The following is a 13,544-nucleotide window of genomic DNA, read 5'->3' on the forward strand; positions in this document are numbered from 1 at the left end:
AGAAGCTTAGAGCCAGCCTCTGGATCCAGAGGTAGTACCCCTTTGGACAGGCAGCTCTGTAGGATGTTACCCACCGGGCGAGTGAGATGTCTGTCTGTCCTTTCTGTCATCCAATTTATGAAGCCGTTTGCTGTCTTTGCTCTGAAAGAGCTTCACCCGTCATTTGCTCGTTTTGGGGACTGGAGTGGAGGTAGCAGAGAAGTCTGAGGAGATGCGGGTCCTGCCATAAGAGGCTCTGCTGGCCAGCGCGTGATTCAGTGATAGGCCTGCTCTAAGTGACGTGTGCATTTCCATAGCTGCGTAAAGAACAAATAGTTATGAAGGCCCATATGCTCTTATTCTGCCCTCCTTTCCATCTTGGGCTTTTTCTTCTTCTGTATTCCCGGGGAGTGGGTAAGTATGTATTTTCCTTCTCCCTAATAGCAATTTGATTTTCCTTGGAAAATGTGATCTATTCAAGTAAATGTGAGTGGATAGGCTGATGTATCCTGGCCAATCCCAGGTAGTAATGACAAATCTTAGAAGGGCTGGATGGGATATTCACCTGGTACAACAACAGCTCTTCATGCTGGAAATCCTACCTGGAAATCTAGACTAACAGAGGATAGTGGGTTGGGGGGAGGTGGTTTGTTGTTGTTTGTTTTTTGTTTTGTTTTTGGCTTGGTTTTGTTTTGCTTTTTTTATCCAGGTGCAATTTATTATGCAAAAACTGCAAACGTGTGCTCTTGCTCTGCTTTTTCCAAAAAGTCAGGAAAGTATCTCCACCCTTAAAATCCTGAAACTGTAAATGCCAGGTGCTTTTTCATTTTAACCTCAAATTTGTATAACTGAATTTTAAGATCAAATGTAGTAGTTAAGTCATAAATACACAACTGACTTGCCAATATACAACCAACTTGCCAAATACTTTCTTACAGACAAATAATCCTTTTATAATATGAAACATGGAATAAAATACTAGTTTTAATGTACTGTATTTAATAAGCTGTTTTCAGAAAATTTCCTTGCAGTCTCACTGAACTGAATCTCCCTATTATTCTTCTCAAAATAAACTCCCAAACTGATGCTATTAAGTAAAATGTAGGTGTGGGGAGGTGTTTACTTTTTTATGCCTTTCTCATCTTCCTTCATTCCTAATCAAACTACATGTCCTTAGAATTTTCTTCACAGAATTAATTGGTTAACTGTTTACTTGCCGTAAGTTTTCACTTCTGCTGCAATATAATGTGATTAAAATACTGGTTGCAATGAAATCTGAGGTATGTGTTGCCAAGGACAGTGTATGAATTTGGTGTAGTGTCTTTTAATGATGCCATGACAACAAGGGTTGCCATGATACTGGTTAACAAAAAAGCTAGCACTAGCTTGCTTGCTATTTGGAAAACTCCAAGTACAGGAAAAAAGAAAATAGACCAAATTTTAGCTACCAAAGCTGTTTTAAGGCAATCTAATCTTTCAGATCTACAAAGATAAACAGCTTCTCAGTATATTGAAAATTTTCTGAAAAAATGGAAAAATAGAGTTGGCATAGAGTTTCCTTTAAAAGCTTTAGCAGTCACTTAAATACATCTGTTAATTTGAGAGCATTTTTATTAGCTCTTGCTAGCTTTTTCTAAAATAATTAATGTTCATCCCAGTAGGGAAAACATTATAGACATTTTTCCCCCTCTTTTTTAATCTGAAATTCCGAAACAAGTTATTCCATGTGTTAGGTTTCCAATAACTTTTGAAAAGTGAGCTATTACATAGACAGTTTTCTAAAAATCAATCTACTGATGATTATATTGCAACTTTTTTCAGAGTGACTCTTGTGAACCAGATAAAATTAAAGCTTGATAAGAGCAGTTGCCTTGTTACATACTGGAAAGATGTTCAGTTTTTTTAAGTGCTAAAGTTCGCAGAGTAGCGGAAAATGGCTGAAAGCAGTGCCAAAGATATAATGGGCACTAGTGCTGTTTCACCGTGTCTTTCTATCAAGAACACATTTAGCTGTTCTATGTAGATGGTTAGCAGAGGGTGATTTTTTTTTTCTTTTTTTCTTTTTTTTTTTTTGCTTTAGGCCTACAGTTTTCCACCAGGATGGAAACCACATTATAGGATTTGGCTAGACCATTCCATAATTCCATAAACTCTGACTTTGTCTGTGGCTGGACTATAAGACTACACTATGGAAATTGCAGCTTTTATTTTGTAGCAGCATATTTTTGAAAGTACATGATTTCACGAAATACAGGGGTTTTTTTGAAAACATCAGAGCCTATGCACTTTTTAAAAGTCAGTGAGTGAAAATAAGCTGCTAATTTCATAGGAGTTTATTGTAAATTTTAGTTGTAAAATCTCTTGTCAAAGATGCATCTCGAAAGCATAGATGTAAAAGTCCCAGAACTGAGAAGGACTTGAGAAATAGTCTCCTTACAATTGTCAGCTTCCTCTGGAACCAGTTGCTATATATATTTTAGGACTCTGGTTATTCTTTCTAATGCTTTACTGTAGCACCACTCAATGGCTTTATACCTGTTTACCTGGAGTTTTCAGAATTTTCTGCATTCAGCACTATTTTTAACACAGCAAGACTTATTTTTGTCTACTGTTACAAATCCACCTTGTAGGTCTTAATGACTTTTGAAAGATTTGGAGTTGCACGTCTCAAGTTGTGGTGTTTTCATTCTGAGTAAAATTACTTCCAATTTGCCTCCTCTCCTACTCTTCTCATCACCATTTTCATGCCTGTTTGTATAGCTCAGAAAGGAGACATTGCTACTGAAGAAAACGTGCCTTTCATAAAGAACCATAAAGCAAGAATTCCTGCAGAGTTGATGCCAACTGCTGGAGGATGAATAACACCTCATCTTGTGTAACGAGTGGGGCAGATGAATGACACCTGGGCACGTAGTTGTATTCATTGCATTTGCCAGAGCATGTAAGACGGTCACTGTGTTCGTTTAATGTTTTTGCGCTGGTCGCACCAGCGGTCTGTGTCAGTTGTGAGAGGACAGACAGTCGAGTCAGCACCAAGTTAGAGATACGTTCAGGTGATATCTGATGATGAAACCCTTTGCCATTTTGAACAACCTCAAACTGATATATACCTGATCTGCCTTCTGTGCAATGTAGCAGCAGGGTTTGCTGCTGCTGGAAACCATAGAGCGAGACTGCTTTGCTGTCAAACCTTGGCCTGTTTCTTGCTGCTGAAGGGATGTGTAGCTTCTGATTTCCCCCTCATAAAATGAGGCTGAAATGTGATGACTTCAGTAGTGCCTTTGGCAGCTTCCGGGCTTGTAAGAGGCTTTAACAATTGAAAAAACCTCCATGGCAAATTTTTTCAGAACTCCTTTGAATTTTTGTTTTAAATGGTTATAAAATTTGTTTAAATTTCACTTATGTCTGCAGAGTATTTATACAGCCAAATAAAGGAAGAAATATTACAGCTAAGGCAGTTTTTCTGCCTGCAGTGGCAGCCACTCCCGAATTGTGGCCACCAACAAATAGAATATATATGCTGCCATTAAAGGAAATATGTTTTTGTTCATTTTATGCCTGTACGTCTGATGAAAATGGCATCTAGCCCATATGTATATTGCTTTATGAAAGTTTCCTTGAGACTGGACTAAAAAGCACTGACATAGATCAACCTTACATATGATCAAACCAAAGTGTTGTTGAAGGAATTGTGTGTGAAACATGACTTGACTGTATATTTTGATTTAGTTCATGTGTTTTTACTCTGATAGTGACCTCTGCCAGATCAGACCCAAAAATGGCAGTGTTAGCTGTGTTAGAGTGGGGCTGCTGGGGAGGGGTGGGGATATGATGGACAAACACGCAAAAAGGTAGGTTAGTCTTGGACTGTTTCCCAAAGCTGCAGTTGTAGGGGTTAGATGATTTCAGCCCAGTTCATTGTTGTATGATCATCTTGCATCGTCTGTGCTGCTCACTGGGAAGTCTCAGAGTCTGGATCAGGTTCAGATCTGAATGCTGACAGTTTCCAAGTATGCAATATTGATACTGATGAAGATGGCAGTAACACATTTTTAGTTTAAAGTTACCTTATTTCAGTTAGCTTCATTCCAATGCTGATTGTTCTGACCTAGGTGGCATAGCTACTGATAACATTTGGTCCTTTGCCATAACACAATGGAAACAATGTAATTCACGTTGATGCTGAAAATGAGATTATTGGTAAATAAGAGTTGATGAACTTTTAACCAAGTTGATGGCCTTGGGGGCTGAAATGTTGGTTACTCAAACTTATTCCTCTGAATCTTTCAAATATCAAAGAGATGAGAACACAACTGCTTGCATTTCATAAAATGAAATTTTAATAAAAAGTTCTGGATCCAGGTATTGGGATATTGGGGAAATTGCTTCCTAGTTCATGTGATTATTCCCACCACCCCCCTCCAAGACTTCTCTGTCTGGCTTGCCACCTTTCTCTTGAAAGAGATGGGGTTTAGGCAGACGATGCAGAGTGGAACTTAAAACCAGAACTGAGACTCCTGTATCTACATGGAAGTAGAAGTGGGGCTGAAGTACTTACTCCTAACGTGAGCACACAGAAACAGCAGTTTATAAGGGAGATCTCAAAATGAGGACTAGACCTAGTGACTGGTTAGTTCTGTCTATTGGTTATGGTTCAGTTTTGTACATAATTGGAATTTAAGTCTTCTCATTCATCCTGCATTTATTCATTATCTTAAACTAGTGGAGGCATCTGTAAATCCAGTTAGTTAATTCAACGTAGGCACTTAAAAAGACAAGGTTTTTAATCATATTCCTGAGAGGAGACAGGGAAGCTATTTATGGAAAATACAAGCTCCCTTGTTTATAATAAAATTTGCACCGCAAGTGAGATGAGTCTGTATACATTTCCCCCATAGTCAAAAGACTGGTCTAAGTATACAGACTTGTGGAGCAGGTGTATGGCAGGTTGTTCCACATTGATAGTATCATTCATTGCATGTCTTGAAAGCTATGAAATGCATGAAGCAAAATAATCCCATCTTTCTACTTGTAAAAAGCTTCCTGTGGAAAGTAGGGCCTTATTAGACAAGGTAGAATAGAGTATTTCCTTGTAAATCATATATATATATATATATATATATATATATATATATATAAAAAACCTGATTTCAAGAGAATTTCACAGATAGGTTTTTGGTTACTTTAGCTATATACCCTACCTCTTCTTTTCACAAGTGGGACCAACTCAATTTTAAGCAAACCTTTAGCCATGGCAAAACAGTATTTGTCTAATGGGCTCACCTTCTCTTATGACTTGTGGAAGTGGGGTGGTGGAGAGAGGGTTTGCTGTTAGAAGGTGTTACTGCTAATGTAGCTGGAGAAGCTGTGAACAGCATGATGTGTGGATCTTCTGAATGGGTCTAAACTGCAAGGTGGGGGATGTGATGGCAATGTGGAAAAAACTGTTAGTCTGCCATTTAAACTGGTCTTGGCAAACATTTGTTAAAATAAACAGCCTCTGAAGTGTTTCGGCTAACAGTAAATCAGGTCAGACAAAAGAAATACCAGCCAACTGACACAGCAGTGCCTTTCCCAACTGTGTGTAATGTAATCGGCGTTTGCTGGCTGGGAGCAGGGCTGACGCCAACAAGCTTGCTCAGCAAACTTGATTTTGTTTTGGATGAGCAGAATCCATAGCTGTAAGGCCATTATTGCTTGCTAATGTTTAGTAAACAAAGGCTTCCCTTTGAGAAATAGTAAAATTAGAAAATAGATGCTTGTGCTGCTTTGACGGTGAAGATAGATGAGTGATCATAAAATGGGGTGACTGGAACCATGGCGGGGCGGGTGCTCAGGAGAGAGCAGTGTCCTGCTGGGGTGCTTGTCCGCATATGCCAACAGGCTTCCCAGTCGCTGTGTTATATCGCTTTTGTGTATTAGAGACTTCTGAAGATGCAGAGCTGAGACTAGAAGCTAAAACCTTGGTGTGTGTTTTTCAACTCTGAAATGCATGCTTTTTCCTGCTAGCCTTCTTTCTCTGCTTCTCCTATAGAGCATGCTTTCCTTGTGGCTGTCCTTACATTTTGAAGAGCTTGTTTTCAGCTAAAGTAAATGACAGAATTTAAACCCTGATGAAAGAAGATATACAGGAAACTACTAAGATGTCTCAAGCCATTTTTTCAATTTTAGGAGGTATCATCTAGCTTTTTCCTTTGTGGATGATATTTGGAAATTAGCCTTCTTATGTCTCTGCCAAAATGTTCTTTCTGGTACAATTTGAAACTTCATAACTTCGCTATCAGAGGTGAAAGTGGAAAATCAAACTCCTATATCTGTTTTTGTTTTGTTTTTGGTCTTTTTTGGTGGGGGGAGAGTTTTCCCCGTTTTGGACTGATTGCTTCTTCCAAGAGATTACAAAGAGTACTTTAGTCACCTAAGCCTACAGCTAGACTTGCATGCTTGGAGAGCTCCAGTGTGCTGCAGGGCAGAAGGGCAGTTGCCCGGGGCAGCCCAGGGTGCGTGGCAGTCGCCCAGGGTGTTGCACTCCACAGCACAAAGCGTCACAACCACAGAGAGTGCAATCTTGAGCTGGCCATAGTATCCATTGGTGGAAGAATTTCCTGCTTGACTTCCTGTTGATAAATGAACTTTTATAGTGAGGCAAGAAGGGAAAGAAGAAAAACTGACACTAAATACTGATTTTCATGGTTATTTAAATCAGATTGAATTGCATGAACTTGTTGGAAACATTTTCTCATGCATTCTTTTCACTGTAAACAGTACTTGCTCTAACTTTGTGTAGGTCTCTTAGCCTTATTGGGACTTCTCAGTAATAAAATTGGGTTTCTATTAATCTGGCATAATTAGATTGTTTTCTACCTGAGGCTTGTAAATCTGTCCTGGACAGGAAATTTCTGTATTAGTGTCTGGTGAATATCAGTTGCTCAGTGCAGTGTAATTGTAGTTCCTGATGGCTTTTTTCCCCCTGTCAGCACTACTTGTATCACAGACCTTTTGTCTTCTCCAGCCACAGAAACAATAAATGTTTCAAATATTTAGTAAACAAATAATGCAGTGATGGAATACAAAGAAATGTCAGTTGGGTGTAACCAGATTTTTGCTTTTGAGAGTACAAATAACTAACCTCATGCTTGAATGTGTTATTTTAGTGATAGTGTTCTCTTGGATGGTATGATAAACATCTAATTCAATTCAGCAGTTGTTTTCAACTTGTATTTCCCTTTGAAGCTTACTGCTTCTGTTTCAAACTTGAAGAGGCTTGTGTGCTTGAAGCCTCTCTCTCTCTCCTCCCCTCTATTTTTTGTTCAACTCAGTTGGTCTGGTGAGATACTATCAAATGTTAAACTACGTTTTGGGATCAGATGTGCTCTAGTTAGCCTCCAGTATGTGTTTGTGGGGTTTTTTGGTTGGTTGTTTTTTTGGTTTTTTTTGTTGTTGTTGTTGTTTTGTTGACCCAAGAGGCTGTTTTTAACCTGTAGCAACAAACCTCTAGTTGTGGGTCACACTGAACTCCCCAGGATAATTCATCTGTTTGTCTGCCCTTGAAACAGTCTTTCCTGAGGACTCTCAGACTTTGAGTAGTCTGTAGAGTGCAAGATGAGTTTGCCTGTTTCCTTGCCCCACTTCCTGTGGGACCAGGAGCCCACCTATCCACCATATCGCCAAAAAACCTGTGCTGTCATCTGGGCAGAGCCCTGGTTATGGGACGTGTTCCTGGGTAACTCTGATCATGTAATTAGGAACTGTTTTACTCTCTGTTCACAAGTGGATGCGTACCCATTAGATGGCAGACGCCTTCATTTTGGCTATGTATAGATGCAGTTCTGGTCAAAGAGTGCGCTCGTGCACGCCATCTCTAGCCAGCAGACTCTAATATTCATGCCCTGTAGGTGAGGACTGCGTATATTCTTTTTAAATAGAGACACGTTAAGGGGGAAGGTGTATATTACACCTTCAAATGCACCTGTGAAAGCCTATCTGTCCCAATCCTGCCAATCTAAATCATTACTCTGTCCCCCAGGCAAGATTTGGGAAGATTTGTCCACATCAGGAAGTTTGTAAGAAGAGATTAGAGTCTACTATCTCCATAGGCAATATATTTCAAAACTGAAGTCTACACACGAGATTTGTTTTCTGATGAGCTAGATGGAGTTGCCTTTAATTATCTAATGCTCCATTTCCTGGAAACATGTTACTATAATTTTCAGATATATTTTCTGTGTTGTCTGATCCACTTTGGGTTTGTGGGCATCAGTACAGCTCTGTCTTTCCTTTTCCCCATTACCTTTGCCTGGAGCTGCCCAGTAGTCCCGGTAGCATTTATGGTTGCATAGATTCAGTATAATTGAGCCTTTGATGGATTTAATGCCCAAGGGGACCATTATAATGATCTAGTTTCGTTATGGTGGCTGTAGAATTTCTCCAAGGGCTAGAAGGTGTGAATGGCCATGCTGGTTCAGACTAATGCTGCCTCTAACCCAGCGTTTGAGCTCCAGCAAATGCCAGAAGTGAATAGCTAGCAAAGAATAGAAACAGTATGTCAGATGTGCATGATACTTTTCCCAGGGTCAGAGCACTTCCTGCTCAGGGGAGTTCTTAAGCTTTTGCAGGTTATATACTTTGTTTTAGTATACTACTTAGTAGTTCAGTGGAGTAAAAAGTGGAGTAGAGTCATTTAGTTAAAAAAATAAAAATAAAAAAATTGTGGATGTAGATTCAAAAAGGGGTTAGATTAATTCAAAGGTGATGGGCCTGTAAACAGGTACTGAAGTGCATTGGAACAACGCTGGTGCAGCCGTTGTGTATGCTGGTCTGGCCTCTTCAGCAGCATCTCCTGCTGCCATGCTGCACATGCAACAGGCTAGCCGGACCCTTGGCCTGGCCCCATAGGACATTTATGTTCCTAGTAACCCACAGGGACACTCCTGCAGAAACTTGTCTGATCTCTCCTTGTTTCTGCATCAGCTTGTGTCCACGTTGTTTTGGCAAGGAGCTCCATGGGTCTCTTACATGAGCAACCACCCTTTTTTGTTTTGAAACTGGCTCCTGCTTGCTGTATTTAATCATCCTGAGGTTTGGTTTGGGTTTTTTGTTTGTTTTTGTTTTTTTCAACTGAAAGAGATAGTAAGCACTTGTTTCTATCCGTTGTCTTCATGCCTCATGATTTTGCAGCCTTCTGGCATATCCTCTTGTCCAGGGTCCCAGCCTCCACTGTTGTTGCTTCCATGGACTGTTTGATACCTGCAGTGTTTGCTCTATTAAAGTTCGAAACTCTGAGCTCTAGCACGCCTTTAGATCGACATGTGTCTTTTTTAAATCGCCTCCGCTACTAATGTGTGTGTGCGCTGAATTCTAGCTGCACTTCGTACCAGCCTCCTGACAGCTTTTTGCCTTTGCCTGCTATGCCTATGGGTCCTTGGTTAAAATCCCTGTGTGTATACCTGTAAATGAAGATACAGTCACAAATAAGTTTCTCTCAAATAAATTGCATAGAGCTTTCTTGATCTCTTGCTATGTAAATCAGGTTTTCCTAGACTCATATAAGTCCTGTAAAGGATACAAACTTTCAAGAGCTTCCCACCCCCGCTCCAGTAGGAAAAGAGCATGCCATGCTATGATTGATAGATAATACTTTTGTTTTTATCCACTTCCTGAGTCAAGGTTTTTCCCTTGACCATGGTAAGCCAGTTTGAGTCAAAAGAATCCCCTAATATTTGACATATAGGGAGATAAAGCCTGAAGCACAGTGCTTTTCAAAAAAATTGCTTTTGGTGACTGTGAGTCCCCAAAACTTACTTTTGCACTTAATAAATGCAGTATTATTTGTATGTAGCCCCCCACCCACACAGCAGACAGTAGCAGTATACTGTAGTGACAAGTCGTGTTGTGCTTTGTTGACCCTTCAGAAAAACTTACGTTCTTCTAGTCTAATAATGTCCTGTAATCGGAACAAAACAACTCAGATTTGAAACTGCTCTGAGTAGCACTGAATCACCTTGCAGCACACTAATTGTCTGTGCTGCCCTGCTGGCTGTCGCAGTCGCGGGCAACACAGTTAGAATCACCGTTGCTTTCTGCTCTAGGGGAAGTGAGTCAGCTTGTACGAGATCCTCTTTTTCTTTCTCGTAAGCCAGACTTCCCTGAATTTGAAAGCTCTTTACTGCAGCGTGCAACGCAGCACTCTAGTGCATGTGAAACTTTAATTCCATACAGCGGCTCCTCTCCTGTAATAGAGCGGAAGAGCTTGTGGTTTAACCTGTGCCATGGGTACAGCAAGAACCGCAGAAAAGGGGCGGCAGGGCCTTACACCCCGCAGCAAGGGGAGCATGCTGTGTATCACCCTTATGCATGTGTATTTGAGAATTTTTCGAGTTTAGGCTTAGTCCCACAAAGTTGTTTATGCGTTGACCTTCTTTGAGTTCATCAGGGCTGACATGCCTAAAGAAAGGCCTTTGTAGATCTAGGCTTATGTAATAAAGATGCTTAAGATTTGATTAACACTGGAGTTAAAAGCTAGTCAAAATTAGCCAACCATTGCCAAAAATCTTTACTTAATTCTATGAATAGATAGAGATGGTGTTGAATTTGTATTAATTGAAGAAACAGCTAAATGAGCAATCCAAATCTGCTTTAGCTGATACTGTTTTTTGAACGTATGTAGTTATCAAAATGGTGATTGATTGAAATGCCCTAAGGAAATGCGGGAAAATGATTTAATTGTGAAAAATTAATGTATTGGTGTAGAATTCCTAAAATGTTTGAATTATCTGTGCTTGACTTGGGGAGAAATGAGTTTTATGAAAACGATGCACGTCACAAACTGTTGGCAAATGCTAATACAATTTTCTTTTAAAACAATTTCTGTGGTCTAAGCAGGCCCAGCTTCCATATGGCCTAGATTTCCATGCAGCTGAATACCGTCAAAGCATTTTTTTGTGTCACTTTTGCATGTTAATACACTGTTTTAATGTAGTTTCTCCTTCACCTTTTCAGAAAATCAAGATGGCCTGCATCATGTAGTACATGAACGCTTGGGCGAGTTGCTGCGTGTTTTAAAAGCGGTGATAAATAAACATCAGACTCTAAACTCCGTTGACATTCTTAGTGCCACAGGAACAGTTATTGCAAAAGTAAAAGGTAAGGAAATACTGCTTTTCAAATTCTGGGAAAACTTGAATTAGTGACTTGACACTGACTCTCTTTTGGAACTATGGATAGGATTCCATGTATACAAAAGAAACAGGTTTTTTAAACCCTCAATTTTATTTAAAAATACTTCCTCTAAGTGAAATGTTTATTCTAACCTATTCCTAACCTGCTTAACCTATTCCTAACCTGTTTATCGGAAGCTAGCTGCAAAACTACCTAGAATTACAGAAGCAGAAGCCTTTGATCTTGATCTTTTCTTTACTTGTGTATTGTAGAATGAAACGAAGGGGTTTGATATAACCTTGGGTTTGCCTAAACTCTTTTTAATTCTGTGAATATATAGAGATGGTGTTGAATTTTTATCAAGTGCAGAAATACCTCAATGAGCAATCCAAATCTGAATGGCCTAATGTTTGTAAATTCCTCAGAGAGATCATAAGCATCTTAAAGGTGTCAAACAAAAAAAAGCAAAAAAACCCACACCTTAGAGGCATATGTTAATACTTTCTGTTGCTGGCCTTTGCTGCTGCAGTTCTTCGACAGCCTTTCAGAGGAATACAAATAGCGAAGCACGCAATCATTCCAGCCCCATAAACTGTAGCTGTTTTTCCTATGAGTAGCCTTGGACTGCAGCTCTCCCTATTCTGGAAAAAGTCCAATGTGTTACAGTGGAACTAGTACTGTTTTCTTCTATATGGCATGAAAAATGCTTTGAGTAGGGTTAAATCTCCACCTCTTTCCTATGTTAAATCATGTGGACTGTCTTCCTTCTGAGATGTATATAATTTAGTTTTTCTCCTTGTTCTAGGGTTTTTTTTTTCCTTCGTCTTCTGATTATCTTAATATGGCTGAATATACACCACAGACTCAGTAAAGTTGGAATGTCAGTCAAAATGCTAACATATTTAGCTGCCTGATTCCTATATCTTGGATTTTTCCAAGCTTCTTGTGGATTCTTTCTATAGCCATATTGTTCTGCCTGTTTGCTTCTTGAATATGGCAGGTTCTTGCAGCCCACTTCTCATTTTCTTCCTGCTACATATAGAGTTTCCTATAGGGCTGTCCCTGCTATTTGAGATCATCAGGACACTATACCTCTGCAATTTCTGAACTTGCTTTGAGAGAATTGTACATAACACTAAAAATGCAGAGGGTGTCCCCAAGAGGTTGCTGTTTGCTTTCCTGCTCTCTGGAAGAATTAAGTACATGTGTGCAATGGTAATGGGCTGTTTATCCGTGAGAACAGGTTAAATCTCCAATGAGCACAATTCTACAGCAGCCTTAGACAAGCCTGTTTCTGTGGTTAACTGATATGGTAAGATTCCCATGCGTTTCCCACTTCCCCCTAATTTCAGCGGACATAAGACAAAGTTCAATGTTTCTTTAAGAAAAATTGAGGAGAACTGACTTCACATATGTGATCAAATCAATTACTACAACCTTTACTAAATCATGTTACCTAAAACTTTTACAATAATATTAATCCGCTCTGGACTTTTTTAGTTTATCAGTGGTGTCTTTAATATACAATGCCCCAAATTAGTCACTGTTTATGCCAGCTGAGGCATAAACATGCCTTGTATGATAACATTGTTGATACATCCCAAAATTATGTTGGCCTTTTTTGTAATAACATCATGTTTTGTCAATTTTTGTATTTGATTTTAAGTCCGCTATAAGTCCTAGATCACTTTCTGTAGTTCTGCTACAGAACAGATGAACCAGTTACTCCAGATCTGCATTTGTGCATTTCCCACCACCCCTGTCCCCCTACACCTCCTTCTGAAGTGAGGAATTAAGCACTTTGTTGAATTACATAATTTGGGGGGGAGGGGAATGTTTTGAATGCAAGATGTTTTGAATACGAGTCCATTCCTTTGAAGCATTTGCAACCTTCTGAACTTGATGCCATACTATTCCCCCCCCCCCACACACACACACACCTGCCCCTTTGTGCGATCTGTTCTATCATCCAGTGTTAATAGCACTGAACCCTGGTCAGATGCCTTCCCACTTGATACATTCTCTTATATGCATCTGGTTTTGCCTGGTTGGATGAGCAGCTGCTCTTTCAGTAATTGCTTTGGGAATTAATTTATTTCTCTTGAAAATGAGCAGAAGAAATAACTTTATTAAATTTCTGTGCCACTTTTTGGCAATATAGATATTCACAGATACTCTTGGCTTTTTTCCCTAGATTTTAGTTGACATGGTTATTTCAAGTGCGAACATATTAACTAAACTAACTACCAACTTTATTTGGCTTCGGTTGTTGAGATCACTTGCTATTAGTATGTGGAGTTTATCAGAAGCTGGAGTAATGGAAGGATTACATAATTTTCTAGGTGAGAAGAAAAACTACAGTTAGAAAAACATTTTGCATATTGTGTAATTACAAAATTTTGAAAATAACT

The 13,544-nt window shown here is 39.4% G+C and overlaps 1 protein-coding gene across 5 annotated transcripts in view; it reads left to right on the plus strand.

Annotated features, from left to right (window-relative positions):
• ARHGAP29 (Rho GTPase activating protein 29) overlaps positions 1-13,544 on the plus strand; it is a 60,910-nt gene that overhangs the window by 19,494 nt on the left and 27,872 nt on the right. For all 5 annotated transcript variants that reach the window (XM_067300907.1, XM_067300904.1, XM_067300905.1 and 2 more), the window contains exon 3: positions 10,975-11,118. In XM_067300907.1, the coding sequence (XP_067157008.1) occupies positions 10,975-11,118 (144 nt within the window). The remainder of the gene's footprint in view (positions 1-10,974; positions 11,119-13,544) is intronic.

Source organism: Apteryx mantelli, chromosome 8 (assembly GCF_036417845.1).
Source record: "Apteryx mantelli isolate bAptMan1 chromosome 8, bAptMan1.hap1, whole genome shotgun sequence".
Lineage (NCBI taxonomy): Eukaryota > Metazoa > Chordata > Aves > Apterygiformes > Apterygidae > Apteryx > Apteryx mantelli.